This window comes from Mesitornis unicolor, unplaced genomic scaffold (assembly GCF_000695765.1).
Source record: "Mesitornis unicolor isolate BGI_N332 unplaced genomic scaffold, ASM69576v1 scaffold53285, whole genome shotgun sequence".
Lineage (NCBI taxonomy): Eukaryota > Metazoa > Chordata > Aves > Mesitornithiformes > Mesitornithidae > Mesitornis > Mesitornis unicolor.
The window spans coordinates 8,721-28,030 of record NW_010184497.1 but is presented as its reverse complement, the minus strand read 5'-3'; the positions used below and the strand labels follow the sequence as shown (position 1 = coordinate 28,030).

At 40.9% G+C, this 19,310-nt stretch overlaps 1 protein-coding gene across 1 annotated transcript; it reads left to right on the top strand.

The window, feature by feature from the left end:
- Nucleotides 1–1,140: 1,140 nt before the first annotated feature.
- WASF3 (WAS protein family, member 3) lies at nt 1,141–7,650 on the top strand (the record flags this gene model as incomplete). Its single annotated transcript, XM_010184474.1, has 4 exons — nt 1,141–1,316; nt 4,152–4,415; nt 6,025–6,395; nt 7,140–7,650. Coding segments are annotated over 4 exons (969 nt in total), but the record flags the coding sequence as incomplete, so codon positions are not given.
- Between the last annotated feature and the right edge of the window lie 11,660 nt (nt 7,651–19,310).

Below are 19,310 nucleotides of genomic sequence, written 5' to 3'. Positions count from 1 at the left end.
TAAATACAATTGAATTTGACTGCATTCTCAGAATATCAATATAATTCTTTCCTGAGAAACTATTTTTGTAGCAGCCAAAATCCTAATACCAACTTATTCATAGATAAAACATGTTCAACTTATTTATGCATTAGTATTGTAAGATGTGGACTCTAGAGCTGATTTTAAAAAACAGCACAAAAACCCCAAAAACACAATGCTGTCATAAATGTTGAGAAAAGGAGTAGCACTTAAATGTACTTGTCAGTTTTGATTGAGCAAACCTGTTTATTTCTCTGCTGAGGCACCAATACAGTTTTTACAGTCATACTGCATAGTCAGAGGTAGGTGAGCGTGACATTTCAGAGGTGTGAAAGTGTTGAGTCCCATTATTAGAAGATCTTACTGATAAATACACACTGACAGTGATTTGGCCTGAAATTATGTAGAAAGATTTAAAAAAACCTAAATGGACTGATTTGTCATGAAGGTACCAAGCTGTAATGTATTACTGGCCTGAATATTACTGACTCATGGCAGAATGGATTATCGTAATTCATTTTTAGAGAAGATAATGGGAAACAATTATGAGGATTTTCCTCTTTAAACTTTGGAAGTTAAACAGATCTAAGAAGGGAGAGGAAGTTAAAAGAAACAAAAAATCATTTCACATGGACTGAAATAGAAAAGTGTTTCTAATTTTTCCATACTTCTCCAAGGCTTCAGGCAGTTATGACTTTAATGAACAGCCGAAATAACCCTGAGCATTTTTAACATGTTCTCATAAGATTGATGTACAGGAGAAGGAAATTACCAGTGCTTCAGGAAGATCTAAATAAATAACAAATTATGTCAGAAGAAGTTAAACTTTCTGGCTTTTAAAATTGGTCACATTTTTCTCTGTATTGGGGAAAACAGTAGGTTGGTATCCTGCTAGCATGTGTATCCTCCAGATGAAAGGCAAAGCAGCAGTGTTCCTACTAATGACATTCATAGCTTAAGGAGATATTCTCGTTTTCAGTGCAGAGAAATTTTATGAAGACTTGGCTTCACCTGTAAATCTGGTCTTATTTTCATGCGCTCTAACTGCATTTTAACCAGCTTTTTTCCTTTCCTTTTTTTCTCTCTTTGCATGCTTTATTTCTTTTGTTTGAACATTAGGAGCAAAAGCGTGTAGATGGCACCACCCGTGAGGTGAAAAAGGTTAGAAAAGCCAGGAACAGACGCCAGGAGTGGAATATGATGGCATATGACAAAGAGCTTAGACCTGACAACAGGTTGTCTCAAAGTGTGTACCATGGAGCATCTTCCGAGGGATCACTGTCCCCAGATACTAGGTCTGTTTACAGCAAAGCTGTTTGTTATGCCACAGTTGTATGTTCAGAAATACTGAGCAGAATTAGGTGTTTTTACAGGCTGGGATTAGTTAGAATGGACAAAACGTACGATGCATGTTTTCCAGTTCTTCTCACATTGATTTTTAAAGCACAAATAATTTCTGTAATTAATGGTTTTCTTCCTCAGCTTCAAATGAGCACTTTGCCGTCATAATGTTATGCACTGTAGTGAAATAAGTGTTTGCTGTATACTTTATATTTGATCTTGAGTAGTTGTAACTGCAAAAGCATTTAAATCTGTCTCTCCTAGACAATGTCAGTACATCTTCATTTGTGTCTTTTTTTGTTCCACGTTACGCTGTTGATAGCTTAATAAATATTTTTCTGGGATCAACTCGGGCATGCTTTTGCTGCCAACAGAATGCTTTAATGGGGGAACAGTTCAGCTTTATCGATGTTCTATTTGTCTGAAAAGCAAGCTACAAAACCAGATGCAACATTATTGCTTGAAATAGCAGAAATCTCTGCTTAGAGACATGCAGCAGAATTCATCCCTGTTGTGTGAGGTTCCCTTTGAGCTCAGTTGAAGTTACCTTCTTCTGGTGTGCACAGAAGTCTGAGTTTATTCACTAAACTGGTCTCACTAGAGGATTTTCCTTCTGATTTTATTTCTGCAGCTGTCATTGTTAATTGCTAGCAGTAATGTTAGGAATAAGAAGGCTTTACTGGAAAAAGGGTTTGACAGTTCAGTATTTACATTGCTGAATGGCTGAGCTGAGGAAACGCCCACCACTGCGAAAGTGTGGACTGATACCTTTAGTCTAGTGGAGATTATTAATTAAAAAAAATAAAAGAAAAATAATCTACTGACACTTTTTCTATTTAATGTTTTGGCCTCTGTTAAGAATAATTTTATAGTTGAAACAACGAAAGAAAATTGCTACTGCTGTTTCAATAATACATTCAGACCCCCCGTCTGTCTAAAATCCTATAATCACTTATTTTTTTTACAGTTTTTAATGCAAAACATTCTCTGTTTGTCAGTCTGTAATGTTTCATTAAGACTATGCTTTCCATAGGTTGATCTGGTTAAATGACATTGGTGTTCAGCAGTCAAGTGCAAGATGTGGATTTTTTCATCGTCTCTGAGTTCTGCCTTTCACACACTTTTGAGTCTTTTTCTGGCCTTAACCTGTTGCTTCCAGGATTCCTGGGTTTGGTCATATTGAAGCTATTTGGTTTTATCTCCCAGCAATGTCAGTGTGTATTTGCAGATATCCGTTAACACTTGCAATCTGTAGGATTTTTTTAGGCATAAATTGTAGGACACATCATTCTGTTGGATATAGATGTTGTGGTATGACAGATATCTTGTACTTATATAAGCATTTCAAATTTTACAATGCGTGGAGAACTTTACATTTCAGTGAATGAGGTATCAGTGATTGAATCCTGAAATCTCTGTATTACTTGTGTGAAGGGTTCATTTTCTGAATGGGTAGTGAGGCTTTCTATTTTTTTTTCTTGAGGTACTCTTAGCTGTAGGAACTAAGCTATAAAGCCCCCATACATATACAAATAAGTGCTGGTTTCAGAGACATTTTTAAGCTGACAGCTACTGCATGAGCAGTGTTTTATAAATAAGGTCCCAAAGAAGTGTATTTGGCTATATTGCTGTTCTTTTTTAATGCTAAAGTAAAGCAGCTCACATTTCTTCTCGTTTGCCAGTTGGAAGATTTGCACATTAAACATCGACATCCAAGTGTCCAGGCTGTGGCAATTTACAATGTATTTGTTATACTTGTACTTTAGAGAGAGAAACACAAGCTGAATCCAAACAGAAACCAGCAAATTAATGTGAGAAAAGTAAGAACAAGAAAAGAAGAGTGGGAGAGAAGGAAAATGGGCATTGAGTTCATGAGTGACGCAAAGAAAATGGAGCAGGCAGGAAGCATGAAAGAGGACAAAATGCCCAAAGGGTTTGTCATTTTGTTTTACTCAGAGCCCTGGTGCTTTGTTGCTTCCAGTCTTACAGACAAGTGCATCAGTTTACTGCGTTCACTAAAAGCCAAGCTGCACGACTGCTCATTACTAAAACAACTATTGCAGTAAAGGGATGAAGATCCTTTTGCTCCCTCTCTTGGGCTTATTTGATGGAGCATCCTTGACTTTGTATCTTTATGAACTCTCTGCTCAACTAATATTTACATTTCCCACTGTCTCTAAGCCTTTCCTGCAAAATTAATTGTGTGAACAAAATAAAAAGTGTTTTCTAACTTTTGGAATGGGTTTTCTCTGCTTTGGTAAAATATATTCTGCTGCATATTTGTGGGTGCTTGCAGTGTTGCTTTCCTTTTGCTGCTGCCGTTGTTGACTTAAAGCAGGCCTGATAAGTAATTATTATTTCAAACAATGGGCTGTCAAAATCATTGGCAATAACAATATGCCACCTTATGGCTACTAAAGAGCTTTGAAATCTGTAGAAAGCTCTTAAGGTTTTTTTTTTCCTTTTTTAAAGCCTGTGATACAGGAGGACATTCTGCATGCAGCTAGTATGCTGAAATATTTAAAACATTCAATTTCAGCCTTTTTATGCTGACTTGTCAGACTAATTTATTTTCAAGTAATGTTAAGCTGAACCGTGATTGTTTTGGTTGCATTTGTTCTTGTGCTTTCTGTGGAGTTACAAGGGAATGGTACTTGATAAACAGGGAGTCTGTTGCAAGAAAAAGAATTCTGATTGCATTCTTTTTAGCTTTTCTTGTGAGCTATTTAGATGATACCCTGTTACACTCACATTATCTGTTCTTCTGCATCCATTTACTTTAATTTTAGGTCCCATGCATCTGATGTTACAGATTATTCTTATCCTGCTACTCCGAATCATTCCCTCCATCAGCAGATAGCAATGCCTTCATATGGAGCAGGAGATGGTCCACAGTACATGGCAGCATCCCAAAGCCATGAGCATGAATACAGACCACCTTCCACCACTGTACGACATGCTACTTTAAACAGACCTCAGCAGCCACCTCCACCTCCACCCCAGCCTTCCGATGGTCAACATAGCTCAGTACCTGTGGTACCAGCAGAATATGGGTAAAACTCCTGATTTATTCTGGTGGATTCTTGACAAAACTAGAGGGATGCATGTTTTTCGTAACCATCATAACATACAATGCATACACACAAAAAGACCCCAAATACATTACTTGGATCCCTGGGGAGGACAGAAAAAATTGGTATGGTTTCCATGTATGAACTGAATTTAAGTGCAGAAATAGTGAAAGCAGAAATAATGAACTGTGTATTGAATGTGGTAAAATCAATATGCTTGTAAAATATTAAGGGTTCCTAATACAATATTAAAAAGGAGATAATTTTCCTTTAAAGTGAAAAATAGTTATAGTGTAATTTGAGTAATATTTTAAACTTCAGAAAAGGTGCAGAAAAAGTATCACTGAATGTGATTAACGTGGCAGTCTGTGTTGCATCCCTGAAATGACTTTTTAATGGAGCTTATGACAGAATGGGAAGGGATCTCCCGAGACACAGAATCAAGTTCCCTACTGCCATACAGAAGTCCATAATTCAGTATGTGAATTTATCAAACTCCTGTGTCGGTATTTTGCCTGAATGCATTCTGAAGAAAGGCTTGCTCCAGAGTACTGGCTCTCCAACAGCAAGAAAACATCTGTTTTCTAACCTGTCTGTGCCTGTTTGCTCTTTTGCTTGAAGAGCTTAAACTTTCAAGTTGTAACCCCAGGAAAGCTGTAGTCATTCTTGCCTGTGTTGTTTTAAACTCAGAGAGCCAAGGTTTTTCAGCCTCGCTTGATGCATCCTGGGATGGCATTTGCCTGATTCGTGACTCTATCATGCAGTAGATGACTCAGTTACGCTATGTTTGACTGCTCCAACCTGCATTTTCTCTGTTATTTCCAGTCTATAACAGAAATACTTGTGCTTAGTCCCCAGTGTATCACAGCTGTCATACATTGACATGTATCACTGAATGTCATCAGCAACTTTCATTCAACTCCTGTCTCCTGTATCTAGTTCTTTACCTACTTCATAACGCTTAACACTAATTCATTTTTTCCTGCTTAAGAACTTTTAATGGCATTTTAACAAAGAAATCTGCTCTTCCCTGTTCCTCCTTTTTAAAGTATCAATCAAATGTATCAATTTAATTAAATAATATTTAAATTGATAAACTTGACTGAAGAAGCACATGAGATGCATGATATAACTTTAGGTAAATCTTTCCGTTCATACTTCCCATTGTCCTCCATGCCTATCTTTTTTATTATCTCTTATTATTTGTTCTAACACTTGATCTTCTATGGAAGTGGTGCACATAGTCTGCAATTTTCTTGATCCCTTCTTCATCATAGGCATTGTACTGAATATTCTCACATAGTAGATGTTTAGTAACAAATACAGCTTTATACTTACCTAGGCAGGAGTATTAGGATAAAGTCTCACTTTGTGGAGTGCTGTAAGGACACTGCCTTTACCTTTGTCATCTGCCTTAAATCTGACTGTATAATCGGTATTTTACAATTTGTATGTTTATAATCACTTGCATATTTAATTTACCAGTTTAAATTCCTTTTTTTTTTTTGTTTGGCTGAGAGCAGTTTAAGAGTTGATGATTCTGTAAGTCCTAATTTTCAATGTGTAAATGTTCTTGTTCTGTTTTACGTAGGATGATTCCAGCTCAGATGGTGGATTATTACAATCCTACAGGTCCTCCCCCTCCTCCTCCCCCCCCTGTGATTCCTTCAGCACAAACTGCATTTGTTAGCCCCCTTCAGCTTCCTGTGCCACCTTCCCATTCCGGACTGGTAACTGGCTCTACATATGCAGCTGCTCATCCTCCTCCTTCTAGTGGGCTTGTTGTCACTGCTCCTCCCCCTCCGGGCCCACCTCCTCCCCCTCCGGGCCCTCCTGCGGCAGGTTCGTCTGTCTCTTCTTCCCCAATGCACGCCCCTCTGGCTGCGGAGGCAAAACGTCATGAACCTGCACAGCCGCCAATCAGCGACGCACGGAGTGATCTTCTTGCTGCCATTCGAATGGGTAAGTGACCACTGAGTTTGAGTTTTAGCTGTTTCCTTTCTTATTTTTTTTTTATTCTTTGTTCAATGAAAGGACTGTGTTTTCAAGTGATCCGAGTTCATGGCTTCTGTTTCCAGCTGGGCAGGATGTCATTAAGGGAGTATTTAACCATGCACCTATTACATTTGTCAACCTTGACTTCGGATTTTTTCCTAATACCTAAAGATGTACAGCTTTGTCAAACATGTTCTAGCGTTTGTGTGGACGTAATCAAATGAAAGCAGTACTTGTGTGTTCATTATGTAGAGTAGTCCGTAGATGTGCATGGATTTTTGCTTCAGTTCAGAACTGAATTATCCAACACCAGGCTTCAGCCCACTGTTTTGCTGGGGCTTGTTTTGTTTTGTGGTGGTGGTGTTGTTTGTTAACCATTAACTAATGGCTGTTTCTGACTTTGCTTACAATATGGAGCTGTGAAAACTTCAATCTTTTGATCAAAAGGACCCATATAGTCATGAATATTTAGTTTTATCATATTGTTGGCAGTTTTAGAAGTCTAGAAGTATTCAGTTTCTGAGAATGGATTCCAATCTGCCTTTTTTGTCTTTCTCCCTTGCATAGGGAGGCTCTCTAACTCAATGGTTCCTTCTTATTTTTTCCTTCTTCATTAATATATTGTTAGAGTACAAAAAACCTCACCAAATAACTATGAAATTTAAAGTCTCTTATGCAGCAAACTTAGTCTGAGAGTACTTGTCTCTACAGGAATTCAGTTGAAGAAGGTGCAGGAGCAACGTGAGCAGGAAGCAAAGCGAGAGCCTGTTGGAAATGATGTGGCCACCATCCTTTCAAGACGCATTGCCGTGGAATACAGCGATTCTGATGATGATTCAGAATTTGATGAGAACGATTGGTCAGATTGAGCCTGGTCCAAGCCCAGTGGCAAGGTCATGAAATACTTGGCTTCAGTGATTGCTTTCTTAGCAAGATGTAAAGCGGGCATTGACACATTTTAAAGGTGTAGTGATCGAAGTGCTACAATGGAATTGGTATTATTCAAATGCTGTAGCTTAGCAACTCTGGTAATAACGATGTGATTATGCTTATGCAGATCAGAATCTTGTCTTACTTTCAGTATTTACCGCATAATACTTAAGTGCCACTAAATGTAGCAAATCATGTGCTGCGTGCAAAATACGCTGCAGTTGTTGCACTGTTACAGAACCAGCATTTTATTTTACTTTCCTGATCTTGAAGGGATAAAATATTTTTTTTTTTGACGTTACATCTTACTCTTTTAATTATGTAAGCAACTTAGGTACTTGTGAATTGATCTGGTTGTTAGTCTTTGAGGGCAGTTAACTATGTGACTGGGTGAAGTGTTGAGTCCCATAAGTATGACTTTTAGCTTTTTTATTAGTTACTAATTATGCCTACCTTAGTCTACTTTTAATCATTTCTGGGCTTAGTTTTTTTCCATACAGAATTGATTTTATATAATACTTTTTATCTTAAAAATGTAGCAGATGATGAAATGTATGCGTTGAAGAATGAATTCACATGATCAGAAATGAACATTTTGTGAGCAGACAAGGATCAGTTTGTAGCAGTACTGGCCTGAGGTTGCTGACTGCTTGTTGGGTAGAGTGCTGGCAGCCTTGGATAGGGATGGGATGCACGTCCATGTTACAAATAGAAGTTAAAATACCTGTAGAGCTTTTCAGTTTTATGATACAGATGAACTAAATGCAAAGACTTCAGGGCAGACCTGATTGAAGCCATGTGGTTATTGCGGTGTACAAATGTTGCTCTGTTACTGCTGAAGAACTTTTGTCAGTCTAGGTCTAGCAATCAGATACCTTTCACAAGTATTAAACTTGGTCTTTATGCCTGTCCATATAAATGTTTGTAAATAAGTTTTGTTGTTGTTGATTTGTACATGTATAGTCATGACAGGTTATTTTCTGTTTCCTGTAGCATGTTTACTCAAAACTACTATTACTTCGAATGTATTTCTTTCCCAGTACATCTCATTGATAAAGCATTGGCAGTTAAAACAGTTTTAAGGCTGTTAAGTACTATGCCATGTATATATACACGTGTTTTTTCCTTCCCTAGGAACAGTTTTCTTTAAAAATAATTACTTTTTTTTTTCACAGTACAGTATTAATTTTTTTTTTTCCTCTCTTCTGGACTGTGAGAGTCAGGTCAGTCAGCTTTGTCAAATGGGGTTTTAAAAATGCATTCATAGCAGAGGAAGAGTTCTTTCTGTACCAGATGACTGTTTTAATCTTTGTAACTGAAGTCTGTGTAATTCCAGGTCTAACATTTGGTAAAGCTTCTTTGTTCTGTCAGGCCCTGTCTGGTTTGGTTTTTGTTTTTGTTTTGGTTTGTTTTTTTTAAAAGGTATGTAAAATAAAAAGAGAAATGGAAGATAATTACCGAACTTGTGTTTACACACTTAGGAGTTTTAGTCCTGCGAATGTAACAGTCTTAATGCAATGTTTGCATGCAGGCTATTGGCTACTTCATTGCTGCTTAATCTGCGTATGATTTTCCAATCTGTGGTGGCTGTCTTTATGGCAGGGTGGTAATGCTGCCTCAATGTTGGTGTTAAAATTTATCACATAAAGTAGGACCAATCTCTGCATAATGGTGAGCAACTACAGCTCTTGTTAACTGGTGGCAGCTGAAGGTGCTCATCTCTGCTTCAGCTGGAGCTGCTTTAGACTTTGTCTTAAAATACAGAGCTGAAGTCTGCTTTGGTTTGTGTCCCACAGTCTGAGATCTTTGTCCACTGCAGAGGACAGAATTTAGGCCATAGGCAGATCTTGGTTTACATCGGTCTGAGAGATGGTTCATTCTGATCATCACGATGTGCTTGAAATGATTCTTTGGGTGGGTAGGCCAAAAGTGCAACTCGGACTGCAGTGTTACATCCCTGATAGGTGGGGAGAGTACTCTCAGTATTCTTTTAATCCATGCTGAAATGAGATATGTCAGCAGAAAATTTCCCAGTCTAGTGAAACTTGATATGACAGAAGATATATTTTATGAGCACAGAAGGTAGGTGTGTCTGAAGTTTTGAAATTTATGTTAATTTCAAGTAATAAACATTCACCAAGCAATCAGTTGTGACCAGTTAAGATAGTGTAGATTTTTCAGTCATAGTAGCCAACCTGTTTTTCTGAACCTACAACGTTGTAATTTTCCTTTTGGTATTTTATTAATAAATTGTGAACGGAAAGTAGTGATGTAAACTAACATTATTCTAGGCTGTTTTTATCAGTTTTATCATACTTTGGGTTGTGAATAAGTAAGAAATATGAATAAAATCTCACTTTCGACTGTGTCTTTCTTTGTTAACATTAGTAAGATTTTGCTATTAATCTTTATCCCTTATGAGTAAATAATGGAAGTGAAACATATTGTAAGGCTTTCAAATGCTATCTGTGATACCAGGAATCATCATTTTACCAGGATGGAGGGTAAAACTCTACAAAACCAGACTCCTTTAAGGTACTTCTTCTACTTCTCTGGACATGCATACTTATTTGTTCCTTTGCACCTTGATTCAAGCTCCATGTTGAAGTTCTTGGCTGGTATAAACAGGTATTAATTTTCAGTGAAATGTAATAAACAGCAGCTTTACTCCCAGAAAGAACAGGGCAGGATGTATGAGTTGTGTTAGCAAGCCCCTCTTCCCACTTTTTTAATAAGAGTCTTTGTAGGTTAATGACACCACGCACAATGTGAGTGCAAACCCATGTCTGCCACTACAAACATAGCTGTGTAATTTACAGTTAGACCACTATATTAAATTGGTTTATGTTGTTCTTCCAATATGACATGATAAACCAGTTGGGCCATATAGTAGCCTAATTGTAAATTAAGCAATTTGTTTATGCATCTTAGACTTGGTTGTTCCCGGGGAATATGACTTCATCTTTAATCTGTTCAACTGAAAATTCCAGTTCCTCTGATGCTTGGTTCTTATTTTGGTGAAATTTTCATCTTTGATTTGAACTAAATTCGGGTAATTTAGAGCAGAGACACCCATTCCACACAAAAGTGGAACATATGAGCGAGCAATTTTGGTTCAAAGGCTACTGTAGTAAAGCATTTTTAACTGCTCATTTATCAGTTGGGGTTGGAGTTAGGACTGATGATTGCTCAGTACAACTCGCAGTGGTTGTCTTTTGAATGCTAAAAATGTTTCCATGCGACTATAAATTGCATCACTTGGATTTTTAGGTATTTCTGCTTTCTCGGCACTAAGATGAACTGCATGAAGAAAAAAAACAAACCTTTATTGTAAGAGAGCAGCACGCTATTCAAAATGATCTCTAAATTGAGCTCGTTTGTGGTATGCAGATGGAGTTGGGAGGAAGAGAAATGACTCTGGAAAATTGATTCTTGTGATGCGTTTTGCAGATATGCTGTGTCTCATGTGCCAGGAATTGTTTTAGTACAATTGTTTTAGAAAAGGTGTTTCCTTCCACTTGAAACAGTCCACCTAAGGATACAGCAGATGTGTAACTTCTAAAAATGTTTAAAATCTTGCTGTAAACTGAACTGAGTACAAACCCGATGGTAATGAAAATTTCATTAGAATCTTGTGGCTGGAAGCTGAAGGTGCATGAGTTCAATCTTGAGCTGAGGTACTATTTCCTAGCAGCAGAGTAAACATAAATATAAATATTAGATCATCTTATCCAAAGATGGCTTTGACAGCAAATTATTTTATTTTATTATTTTTTTTTAAGGTGACATTACCCTTTTTCCATCTGAAAAACCAGCCAAACACATCCAACCTGCTCTATAGTCTGGGCTGGGAAGAGTTTCCTGCCCAGCGTGGGGGGCAGCCAGCCTGAGCTGTTAATTCTGAGTCTGGATGCACACACGCAGAAGTCTGAGGATTTTCGGCATCTTGAGGCACCTCTGTATTCACCTACTTAAGCATTGTCAGTGTGCTCAGTGCTGTATGGGGAGTGAAAATGTATTATGAACCCTGGTAGAATCCCGTAGGCCCTGGCATCTACCACAAAATAGTCAAGAGTTTGTCACTGAGCAACCTTCCCAATTCTGTGGGACATAAAAGGAAGTGTGGGCACTCCAGAAGGACTGCAGCTTTCCAATCAACCATTATTGTTCATTAGAGGTGAGCAGAAAGAATGGGAACACTGGAAAGAAGTCCTTTAAGTACGAAACAGGGAGAAGAAATTTCATACTTTGCTTTCTGTAGTAGTAGGTGGAAGAAAAGGATGATTTCTCATGTGCTACTGTAAGTTTGCAGATGAGACTAAGCTGGGCGAAAAGTGTTGGTCTTCTTGAGAGTGGAAAGACTCTAAAGCGGGACCTGGACAGGCTGAATTCATGGGCTGAGGTCAATTGTATGAGCTTCAACAAGGCCAAGTGCTGGGTCCTGCACTTAAGTCACAATAACCCCATGCAGCACTACAGGCTTGGGGATGAGTGGCTGGAAAGCTGCCAGGCAGAAAAGGACCTGGGGGTGTTGGTGGACAGCAGGATGACCATGAGCCAGCAATGTGCCAAGGTGATCAACAGCATCCTGGTTTGTATCAGCAATAGTGTGGCCAGCAGGACCAGAGAATTGATACTTCCCCTATACTCAGCACTTGTAAGGCTGTACCTTGAATACTGTGTTCAGTTTTGGGCCCCTAACTACAAGAAGGACATTGAGGCACTGGAGCGTGTCCAGAGAAGGGCAACAAAGCTGGTGAAGGGTCTGGAGCACACGTCTTCTGAGTAGCTGCTGAGGGAACTGGAGTTGTTTAGCCTGGAGAAGAGGAGGCTGAGGGGAGACCTTATCACACTCTACAACTCCCTGGACGGAGGCTGTAGTGAGGTGGGTGTGGGTCTCTTCTCCCAAGATAACAAGTGATAGGATGAGAGGAAATGGCCTCAAGGTGGGCCAGGGGAGGCTTAGATTGGATATTAGGAAAAATTTCTTCACCAAAAGGGTTGTCAAGCACTGGAACAGGCTGCCCAGGGAGGTGGTGGAGTCACAATCCCTGGAGGTGTTTAAAAGACAGGTAGATGTGGCACTTAGGGACATGGTTTAGTAGTGGACAGGTTATGACTGGGCTCAATGATCCTGAAGGTCTTTTCCAAGCTTAATGATTCAATGATCTGTAAATTTCTCTGGAGGAAAGTGTTTTTATCTGTGGTTGACATATCTGTGTGGAAAGCAGTCTTGTAAGTTTGTGCTGGACTGGGCTTCTGTTCGGCTGCATAAGAAAATAAGTAGCCCTTAAGATGTTCTCAGCTAAATTTAGTAGTCCCTTTAGAGATTAACTCTTCCTGCTGGAGATAAGTTCTTATCTGATTAGCCAATGCAGGAGGTACTTCTGTGCTTTTCTCTTGGTAGGGGTCACATGCAGAGTGCTGTGGAGATTAGAGCTGAGGGCACTGGTTCGGTTGTCTTTCCGAGGCTCTAAGCATTTCCAGTTGCTAACACGCTGTCACACCACGTGAAAGTGATCTGCCCTGGTTAGCAGTCGCTCACATTGCCAGTGCAGCGTAGGTTAAAGGAAGAACGGAAAGGCTGGGAATCTGACAAAGTTACCATGATGCCAGTTAATGTTGGGCAGTCTGTCCTATCTGTCCTCAAAAGGAACCCTAAACTGGAGTCCCACCAACTCTGCTGAGGGAGATGGCAGAAATACCTGTTTTCTCTGTTTTTCTTGAAAATCAAGTTGATACATCTGTTGCTCAGTTTCCTGGGTAGTCCTGCTGTTGATGTTCTGTTTCTGTAGCAAATTTAACTTTCTGGTCCCTTACCAGTTACCTTTCCCTGATGTGCTGGATGGCCTGCACCACTGCTTTTCACCCTTTACAAACTGGATGCAGTCCCCAGCTTTTATAGAAATGCCTTTACTCTTCTGAAGTCAGTAGCCCAGTGCTGATTTGCAGCTGCAGCCTGTCCCTCTGCAGCCTTGTGTCTTGACTCTCTTCCTCCTGGTTTTTAATAGGTGCTTTGTATGTCACCAGCCAAGGGTTTTCCCTTTCACTGTGTTAGCAGGACTTTAAGTTTGGGTGGTTGGCCATGGTTTCTGTCCCTGAAGAGATTCTTGTTCTGTGGCTGTGCTGGTAACGGTGTTACGGGGTGCTGCTTCCAGATACAGGACCTTTCTCCGTGGAGGATGATGGTAGTAGTAGGATTGCTTATCATAGGCTTATCTGAGTGATGAAACTTGAATATTTCAGAAGTTACTGCTCACTCCAGCCATGTGAGACCTCACCTTAACTTCGCTTGGGATGTTCTTTCAGGTTTGTGTATTCATTTTCCCTGGTCTGGTTTTGTGGTTTCAACTACACCTGGATTGGTTCATTTGTCTGTTCTGTTTGGGTTTCCTTCCAAATGTAGCATGCTTTTTAAAACTTTTTTTTTCTTAGGGTGCCTTCACGCAGGTGGCTAAACTGCTCCTGATTGCCATTAGGGTGCATGTTATTTCTGTATTTGAGGGAGGATTTTACTTTGTTTTGTGTTCCCAGATGACTACCACAGGAACACTTTCAAGCCTGTAAAAGCTTCCTCATGTATTTATTACTATGTGATTTCTCTTCATGGCACAGAAGTTTTAACGACTTACAACAGTTAATGAACTTTTTGAATTGTGGTGAAGAACTCCTGTATAGAATTATCAAAATATTTAATCTAACTGTGATAGGAGAGCATTAACGTGTGTAATGTATGCAGTGCTACGTTGCAATTTATAAATGTCAGCGATTCCTAGGAGAATTTGGAGTTTACATAAACTGGTGGATCCTGCTGGCTCGTTGCTTTTCCCAGTGACCAGTCACTGATTTGCTGTAACTGTTGAAAACCATGTTGTGACATTTCACTTTTTTTTTTTTGAAAGGCAAGATAGCCACCTTGTACCCAAATGACTACTATTAGACAAATTCCTAAATGAAAAAAACTTAGTTACCTCATTTCTGTTCATCCTCTCTATTCTCATCAAAACCCCTGGTGACTCTGCTTTTTAAATTATTTAAGAGCCATCTTCACTCTTTAAGTTGACATTGTCTGTCTAGGAAACCGCATTTAGGTCTACCACATGCTCCAAGTAAAGGATGTTCCATCTCTTTCCTGTGGTGCCCCTCCTGACCTATATTCCTTGCTATGTCTCTAGAATTTATATGAATTATGCATATGGCATCATAGATTTACTTCATACTTTGCCAAAAGAGATAATAAATCCTCACTTTAGGGATTTTCAAACCTTGTTAAAATATACGGAATCATGAGGATGGTCTGGTTGTAATGCTGCTTCTTATAGTGGTACCAGAGATAAAACATTGAAGTACAGGATGCCTCACTTAAATGAGGAGAATAACACCACAGATCCGTGGCATTCTTCTGTCTCTTAAATATGAGGTAGGAAAATACAGATTTATTTTTTTTTTTTTTAGGGCAGTGATGGGGAAGAAGAGAAAGGCCAGGATTCTTCCTGTGCCAAACAATAGGAGAAGATATTTGGTGAATAATTGATGATACTTCTCTTTGTTTTATTTTATCTGCATACAGAAACACTCCCTGAATGGTGAGGCTAAATTTTAACCTTCTCCCTGAAGACCCCCTTATCTCTTTTATTCTCTTCACCTTGCCCGTTGCGGTATGTAATGACTTTTCCATTCAGCCATCTGCCTGCCTCAGCTTGTATTTCCTTCACTGATCAGACGAGACATAGGAGTGCAAACAGCACTGCCTCGATACCTGATTAGGATGGAGAGGCTTAAGTTGATATTTAAATAGTAAGTAAGTCTTTTTTAAAATTCATGGATGCAGGAATTATTAAAGGAGCCTGGAGAACTGGGAGTGTTTTCTGCTCAGGAAGCAAACACGGATGTTTCATGGTGGTAGGATATTTAAGGAATATGTAGGTAAAGTGTACTCCTAAAGTGCAGCACTATTTTAAGGCTTCAAGGTGTCAGCTTTGCAGGACTGCTGCAATTACCAGCCTGCTGCAGGCATTGCTTCTCTCTGGGTTTTGGGCAGCAACCATTTACTCTCGCCCATCTGTTTGAATGCTAACAGAGGTCCCAATGCTGTAGAAAAGTCTGTTGTCTCAAGAAGCATAAGTGAGATGGGAATGGAGAGAAAGTGGGACGGCAAGAGTAAAGTTTACTCCTGGATACAGTGGTCATCTTGGCAGGACAGGACTGAAGTTACCGCAGGCACCCGTAATCTGTTAGCACAGAAGTTAAATAAAACAATGTAGAACTTGAAAGCTCTAGGTCTTTAGACAAATAGCATGGGAACTGTCTCACCTCACCAGACTTCATGCCTCCGTTTTTCCATTTAGAGCCCAAACCAGAGAGATGAAGGCAAGGAGAGTCCCTAATAGCATGACTTTCCTTCCACAGAGATTGCCTTGAGATTTACAGATAAGTGCTCTACTGGAAATAGGCGAACCACAGCCTAAACAGCCTTCATGTCAACTGGTTGGTCCAACCATGTCCATGTTACTGAGAAGTGGCTCCCAAAGGGCTCGAGAGCAGTGGTGCTGGTCAGCACTAGCCAGGTTTTGGGAGTTCTGCTTCATGCAAACAACACCTGCAGCTGCAGGGAGAGGGGGCTCCGTGCCTAGCTGTGTCCAGGAGGAATCGAATTCATGCACTGCTCCATTAAAGCATGGCAAGCGGGAACAAGCAGCTCTGCTTCAAAAGAGCTTCTGATCCGAAGTAAAACACTGGCATGGGCAGTGCCTGAGCGGTGGCTCTGATCTATATGTGACTGCTGGACAGCCCTGTTTCCACAGCTGTTTACCCTTCCCCACCGTGCTCCCTCCTTCCTGTCCACTACTGTTCTGGCCCTTCAGCATCGCGCATTGCTCAGCTTGGGCGAGGCAAACACCCGTCCCCGATGCGCTGAGCGTCTGGAGAGCGTTGGCAGTTGCTGAAGCAGCATTGCCCATGAGGGAGCGTTTCCCAAAGCAGCGTGGTGCAGCACATCTCCTACGCAGCTCATGTAGCAGCCCAAACAGGCGCCTTCGCTGCAGCTTATCCTAGAAAAGGAGCCAAGTAGCATTAACTAGATAGTAAAGATCTCTCAGCTGGCAACTGTGCTTTAGTATTTGATTAAAATACAAGACCAGGTAATGAAGGAAGCATGACAATGTTCAAATGTGTTTATTCCTCAGTTAGGCATTCCCTGACCAACTAAATGCTGTTTTACCAAGAGGCATTTGGCTCCTACAATGCTGCAGTGGTGGCAGGAGAGCTGCAGGAGGGCCCTGGTAGCTTCTGTCCTGCTTGACTCTGCTCAGTGTCTGGGAAAACAATAAATTTGAGGCTCCTTCAATTCTTTGTGTGATCTTGTTAAAACCCGAGGAGAAGTCTTCCTTTGGCAGCAATGGAGCCGTGCTAGGCTTCTGTCTTCATCTGGTACCCGAAGCCTTAAAATCCTGACAGGACAAGGAGGTGCTATGTAAGATTTTTATCTCCAGCAACCACCAGGTGAGAGGGACCGTCTTTCTGTAGAAAGATACTGACCTCCAGTGGACAAATGGGGCAATCATAAGAGTTTATTCTAATTAAACTTTGGCTGTATCACAACCCGCAAATAAGATGAAGTTGAAGACCTGGAGATTCACATACTTCACTATTCCCCAAACTCTCAAATCCTTTACTTCTCTATACAACCACAGAGCAAATATTCCTATGTGCCTTGGTGAAGTTTCAGTATCTTTAACACTGCTGATCATCAATAAAACAAGGTCTTTTCAACTGCTTTCCCCCTCATTTTCTGTGGAAGCACAGCCTGTGCGGACAAGTGTTCTGAAATGAGAGAAACCCAGTGGTTATGACATGATCTAGAGCGAATGCTGCTCTACTGATTTGGTGGCTTCAGGAGGACAAAGACCCAGGGAGCTCTGCAGATCTCTCAGCTGTTTGCTCCTCTCTCCGTAACGGAGGGGTGCTGTGGTAAAGCAGGCGTACAGCAGCATCTCAGTGCGTGTGTGTGCTGACTTCTGGAGGCCGAGCCCACCCGCTCCTGTCGAAGCTGGAACAAGGCAGAGACTCTGAAATGAAAAAACGCTGTGAAGCTAAAAGCACCAAAGCAATGAGATGTGACAGCTGGGGAAGTGACTGCACCCTGCTGAGCTCCTGCTGGTCGATGTCCTCACAAGGCCTCTGAGCCTGCCCTAGCTGAGAGGTGAAGTGACTCTGCAAAAGGAAGAGGACTCCAGGGAATTTGGGAGAGCTGGGTGAACTGCAGCAGCTTAGTGGTGGATGTTTTAAGCTTTTCATTCACAGAATCACAGAGGGGTTGAGATGGGAGGGGACCTCTGGCAGTACCTGGTCCAACCCCTCTGCTTCAGCAGGGCCACCTAGAACTGGTTGCCCAGGACCATCTCCAGATGGCTTTTGAATGTCTCCACAGATGAAGACTCCACCACCTCTCTGGGCAACCTGTGTGAACCTCTTGGTCACCCTCATTGTGAAAAAGCATTTTCTGATGTTCAGAGGGAACCTCCTGTGCGTCAATTTGTGCCCGTTGCCCTCAGTTGTGTGCTTGAGTCCTGCAGAAGCCGAGCATCTCTGCTCACCCAGTGTGGTGGTGTAAATGCAGCACTTCAGCAAAAAATGGTAAAAGTCCTTCTTTCTTCAGGGAGGAGTGTGTATGGCTGGCAATGGATGTGCTGTTCTGCTTCCCACTTACACAGTAATAAAAATCACTACATAAAAACAAATTAGTTGTACAGACAGCATTTGCACAGCAGGTTTCATCATTGGGCTTCTGGTGGCTGTAGCTGACTAAGATGAATCCAGAAAACCTTGGTTGGTCATCTCCAGCCTTGCCTGGGAGATGTGCTTTGAGTTTCACCATGCTGAGAGGTTTTTCCAAAGCCCATCAGCAACCTAACGAGAAGTAACCTGAGGGCCTTGTTGTGCTTGAGGAGGCTATTTTATTGAGAGGAGAGTGCAGTGGTTGCTTTTTAGAAAAGGACTGGAGGGTCAGCGTGAGTTTTTGGCAAGCCCAAGTTTTCTTTGTTTTGTGAGCAAGCACATATTGGGATGGGGAGCTAATTGGGAACATATTCTGCTAGCTAAGAAGGGAAGTGCATTCAGCTGCAATGCTGTTTCCTTGGACTCCCATACCCCTTTCGTGTGGTGGGAATGAGTCTTAGTAGCAAGCCTTTCCTCTGCCCTTTTGTAGGATCAGGGGATAATTGAGGCAGGAGGTCTCTGGTGCAATGTCCTGCTCCCCTCTGGTGAACAGGTAAGGGGATAATTCTTCCCCTGGGACAGTGATGGTGAGTGATGCATTTTGCAGTGTGGCTGCAGTGTACGTCAGTCCTCCTCTCATGAGAAATCCATGCCAAATTTTCCTTAGGATGCTGGATGATGTGTCCGTTGATGTGGGTGTCAATGCGCAAAGGCCTAAACAGATTTCATTGGGTGCATTATTGTCTGGAACTTGCCAATAAGTCAGTCTGCTGGTATGAGAATAGATCAACACTCGAATGACAACTAATCTATGTTGTGAAATGTATTACAGAATCTTTAATTTACATAGAGATGAAGCCTGCTTTACAGGGAGTGGAAATCAATAGTGGCTTTTATATCATCCTCTGGGCAGAATATTAAATCTGAAACTCCATAATATCTAAACTGCATGAAGAGATTACAAACCAATAGCACTAATAGCACAGAAAGGATCGTTTTTTCCTTTCTTAATAAATTTGATATATCTGCAGTTTCCAGGTGGGGGTTTTTGTTCTTTCAGAACAAGAAATGCGTTGTAGGCACTATCATTTTATTAGTGATTGGGGTTATGGCCAGAAGTGTGCGCTGCCAGGTGGTGTATGAACACAGAAAGCAAATGCATTCCCCGCAGTCAAACCTGAATCTGGGGGGGTTGGTGGGCAGCACAGGAGCCTCAACCATCTCTTAGTTCAAAGC